The 4,821-nt window shown below is 42.4% G+C and overlaps 1 protein-coding gene across 1 annotated transcript; it reads left to right on the top strand.

The window, feature by feature from the left end:
- The first annotated feature begins 438 nt into the window (after window positions 1–438).
- LOC149288175 (WD repeat-containing protein 53-like) lies at window positions 439–2,432 on the top strand. Its single transcript, XM_089492091.1, has 2 exons — window positions 439–915; window positions 1,830–2,432. The coding sequence occupies exons 1-2, from the start codon at window positions 439–441 to the stop codon at window positions 2,430–2,432; spliced, it is 1,080 nt and encodes a 359-aa protein (XP_089348217.1).
- The last annotated feature ends 2,389 nt before the right edge of the window (window positions 2,433–4,821 follow it).

Here is a 4,821-nt window from a genome sequence, read left to right as displayed (position 1 = left end):
CTGGAAGGCGTCCCACTGAAATAAATGGGGGTATTTTATGTGCTTGCGCACAGGTGATCTGAACAGTCTGACAGCAGTGTGCACAGAAAATATCTGGGGGGCTGGCAAGGGATCAGTGTAAATGCAGGGGGCAGAATCCCCTCATATGCAAGGGGGACGCCGTGAAAATGTAAAGGGAGCACCCAGCTATCATATGCATTAAAGTGGCTGCAGTGTCTTGTAATGGTATGGAAAGCTTCTCCGTGAATGGGTTATTACAGCTAATAATAACGATTGTACAGGGATAAAAAAAAAACCTGTTTTTGAAGTTTTTCAACCCAGAAAAGATCTGGCGTGCACGTGTGCTATACTTGACCCAATTAATGTGATGTTTGGAACAATCATATTTATATATTTTTTTAATACAAAATTTCTTTTGCAGGCCAGTGACAAGTAACGATGGCAGCGAAGTGGGCTTGCGGTCTTTCAAACTCAGTGTTGAGTTTAGCCGTAAACAAAGACAGAATCGTTGCCTCCGGGACGGAGGGTGGAGAGCTAACTCTGTGGAGCGAGGAAGGACGCCCCCTTGGAAAGCTGCAGCTCAATGAAGAAGATGTCACTGGTATTGCTTTCTCCCCGCTGTGCTCCAGTAGATGCTACGTGTCCCACGGGGAGACGCTGAGCGTGCTGGACACAAGGGCGTTTAAAGAACCCGTCGAGGACTTCAGGGTTAACAAAGAAGAAATAAACTGCATTTCTGTCAATGAAAGAGAGAGCCTCCTGGCGGCCGCCGATGATTCTGGGACGGTAAAAGTGCTGGATCTGGAGACTAAGAAAGTCAGTAGGACGCTCCAGAGACACACAAATATCTGCTCGTCGGTTGTTTTTCGACCTCAGAGGCCTCAGAATCTTCTGACGTGCGGACTAGACATGCAGGTGTGTTTGTATCTTGTGTTGATTCCTGTTTTGTCCTTTAGCCTCGTTTATATTCTCAAAAATACGTTGGGGGTGTAGCTTTTATTTTTTACGATCATTTTCTCACCGAGCTTGTGTCGCTCGCCATGATTCTGTGAGATCTGTAAGTCGGCAGCACTGGTTATATGCCTTCGAGCATTGGCAGCGCATGTTCGTCTCTGTCGTGAAGCTGGGTCGGGATCCAGCCTGCAGCCAAATCTTTGGATACATTGTGCTGCAGTAACACGCTCCTCTACTATGATACTGCTATGTGCCATAGAAATAGAGGAAAAGCATGTTTATAATATTACACAAATATCGTACAGACGTGGAATGAAGACTTACACGGGGTCCACCTGTGAAGAGTTGTAATTAATTTGGTTAAGACTGTCCAATAAGCTTCTAATTGGATGGGTCTCATTGCTAAGGTGACAGTAGAGCGTTAAGAAATATTAGTGTATACGGTAGAAATACATTAAAACGAAATACATTTTTCCAGAGATTATATACAGAAATCATAGTGCAGTCGCTCTACGGACTACCAAGCCCAATCACTGCATGAAAAGGGCAGAAATGTCTGGCTGATCTGTATAACGTAACCTTTGTTGACTCTGAGACAGCGGGTGAGCTTTTTATAAAGTCCCTTGTTGCCTTGGATACGATGGAAATCAGATATGGTTATATTTATATCTGTAGATTGGGAATCATTTTGTTTTTGTAACATAACAAATTGTCCGTTTGGTGTCTGTTAGAGACTGTCCTTTATTGTTGGCACTATGGGGCTGTTTTTCCATTTTTTTGCCAGCACCCTCGATTTCTGCTTTTGGATCTCTGACATCGTCACTCCTGAACTCCAGGTTTGCGCGGATCATTCATCTTTGTGCTTTATCCTGTAGGTTATGCACTGGAGTGTGCAGAAAGCGCGGCCTTTGTGGATCACGGATCTCCAGCAGTTGGCTCGTGATGAAGAAGGTGGGGAAAACCAGAATGCCCAAGGACAACTCTTCAATCCACCGCTGGCCCATTCTTTGTCGGTGTCTGCCTGCGGGAACGTCTTTTGCTGTGGAGCAGAGGATGGAAACATCCGAGTTTTCCGCGTAACTGGGACTCAGTTTGAGGAGGAATTATGCTTTAAAGGCCACACTCAGGGTGTGTCTCAAGTTTCATTTCTAGATCAGGAATCAAGTAAGAGTATTTTACTGTCGGGTGGTAATGATGGCAGAGTTTGTCTCTGGGATATTGACAGAGAAAGCACAAAGCAACAGAATCAGACGCCTACAAAGCAGGGTCATCATAGAAAGTCTGGTGCATCTCACTCCAAGACAAGGCATTCTGCTCACCAAGCTACAGACATTGTTCAGAAGCTAAGCCCCAAGATGTGTATTGGACACGGGGAAAAGATCAACTGGATCATAGGTGCAGAGCTAGAGAAATCCAGAAAAGTTTTAGTGGCTGATCTGAGTTGTGAGATAACTGTGTATCCCCTAGGAGAACTTTAGGAAAATGTAGCGTTGTGCTTTTGTTCTTGGGTGAAATGTCATTTAAATACAGTGCTTACGGAGGGGTGTGCACAGGTTGGGGTGTATCCGCTTTGTGGATTGCATATTCCATTACTGTATGAGAAGGCATGTTTTGTAGTGAAATGGTGCATTATGGAGCTTTTTTTCCATAAGGGGCATTTCAGTGTCCTTGGTGGAGATGCCCTCACAGCTTTTTGCATAACCAAATGAGTTAATACTTTTTTTTTTTTTTTGCATTTGCTTGTTTTGGGGATAATTTTGCTTAAAAGTAAGTAGCTATTTTACCCTTGGGAGACAGGATATGTGGGAAAACTGCTATAAATAATCAATTTTCTGCAGTTATTACCATTCTTCTCACCAAAAACTATAAAGGCTGCCAGAACTTATCAACGAGAGACAAATCTGTTGATTCTCTAGTTATTAATCCGGAGTCATTTTGTTCCACCATGTTTCATGGCCATTCGCAACATGCTTTCTCTATCTATAATGCAGCATGAGTCCTGACACGGGCAGAACGGTGAAGCGTCATACAGCTTCTATCCTTGTGCCATGTCATATAAAATTCGTTTAATTAAAGTTTTAATGACCATTTAGTTTGTCTTGTCTTTTTTTGTAAATTACAGAAATATTTATTTTAATATGGAAACACATAGGGTGCACCCCTGCAATAAAGACTTAAATCATTATGGAAAAGACCATGGATACAAAATCCTCAACGTGCCCACGGAAAGCAGTCCATTGCAAAAGCCTTTAACAAATGCTAATCCTTAAGTAAAAGAGATAAGGTTAAAATAATAAATAAGAAGGAATTGCTTGGTTTTTATGTTAATTGGCCAAAAGCAATCTGCCCCAGAAGAGCTCTTAATAAGCAAGGTCCTTTGTATTGACTATTGACCGGAAGAGGTTGATTGGATATCACTACACTGGCCATTCGTGGCAGGAGATGTATGTTATATAAAGCGCAACACGGCCCTATAAGAAACAGCTGTGCAATAAAGTGTGATGTTGTACCACATTTCCTCATCTTTTTATGTCATTTTGATCAATAATTTGTTTAATATGGTAAAAGAATGCAATTATTTTAGGTTGATTACAATTTGAATGCACTGAATGTTCAAAACTTGTTTTCTTTAGAATGCGTTTACATTTACGTACATTGTTAAAGAGTAAGATGTAATAAAATGAGTTGGGAACCATAAGCACTTCTGGCACAGTGTAAATGTAGAGCATATTACATCATTAGTACTGTGCACCAGGATTTCTGCTTATTAAAATTGTCCAAATGGCTCTTTATTGTTATTAGTGGACAATACAAAACATCACGTGGTTCAACAATCAATCCAACGTTACTACTGAGAGATCGTAATGATTTATTACTAAAACAAAGATTAGTGGAGACACACACTCACTGGCCACTTTATTAGGTACACCTGTTCATTGGCTTGTTAACACAAATACCTAATCAGCCAATCACATGGCAGCAACTCAATGCATTTAGGCATGTGGGCGTGGTCAAGACAACTTGCTGAAGTTCAAACCGAGAATCAGAATGGGGAAGAAAGGGAATTTAAGTAACTTTGATGGTGGCATGGTTGTTAGTGCCACACGGGCTGGTCGGAGTATTTCAGAAACTGCTGATCTAGGCTTTTAGGGTTTGCAGAGAACAGTCTGAAAAAGAGAAAATATCCAGTGAGCGGCGGCTGTGTGACGAAAATGCCTTGCTGAGGTCAGAGGAGAATGGGCAGACTGGTTCAAGATGAGAGAAAGGCAACAGTAACTCAAATAACCACTCATTAGAACCAAGATATGCAGAATACCATCTCTGAACGCACAACACGTCGAACCTTGAAGCAGATGGGCTAAAGCAGCAGAAGACCACACCGGGTGCCACTCCTGTTCACTGTACTCCAATGGCCTCCACAGTCACCAGATCTCAATCTAATAGAGCACCTTTGGGATGCGGTGGAACCGGAGATTCGTATCATGGATGTGCAACCAACAGATCTGCTGCAACTGTGTGAAGCCATCGTGTCCACATGGACCAAAATCTATGAGAAATGCTTCCAGCACCTTGTAGATAGAAGGCCACGAAGAATGAAGGCAGTGCATTGTGTACTTATTTTATTCTTAAACACATTCATTTATACATCTGATTTTCCCCCCAGCAGTGCCGCCTATCCTGTAGGTGAAACCCTAGGCAAAATCACAAATGGTATGCAATGAATGCGCACTACTCTTTTAAGGGGTCATTGTATTAGGAGTAAGCTGTTTCTGGTGAGGGCAATCTAGTATACTTAGTGGCCAGTGGCCCTTCAAATCTGGGGCTTCAGCCTGTGATGCTTAGTAGATATAGACACCTGGGTTCTCT

This window comes from Sceloporus occidentalis, unplaced genomic scaffold (assembly GCF_023333645.1).
Source record: "Sceloporus occidentalis isolate IW3139 unplaced genomic scaffold, rSceOcc1.0.p SCAF_53, whole genome shotgun sequence".
In the NCBI taxonomy this organism is placed as follows: Eukaryota; Metazoa; Chordata; class Lepidosauria; order Squamata; family Phrynosomatidae; genus Sceloporus; species Sceloporus occidentalis.
The sequence above is the reverse complement of the archived record's forward strand: the minus strand, read 5'-3'. Positions and strand labels throughout refer to the sequence as shown.

What these genes read in the sequence shown, in the direction of transcription:
- LOC149288175 (XM_089492091.1), top strand. Translation starts at nt 439, where the DNA reads ATGGCAGCGAAGTGGGCTTGCGGTCTTTCAAACTCAGTGTTGAGTTTA. An exon ending in CGTGCGGACTAGACATGCAG is followed by an intron (nt 916 to 1,829) that starts GTGTGTTTGTAT and finishes TTTATCCTGTAG; the next exon opens with GTTATGCACTGGAGTGTGCA.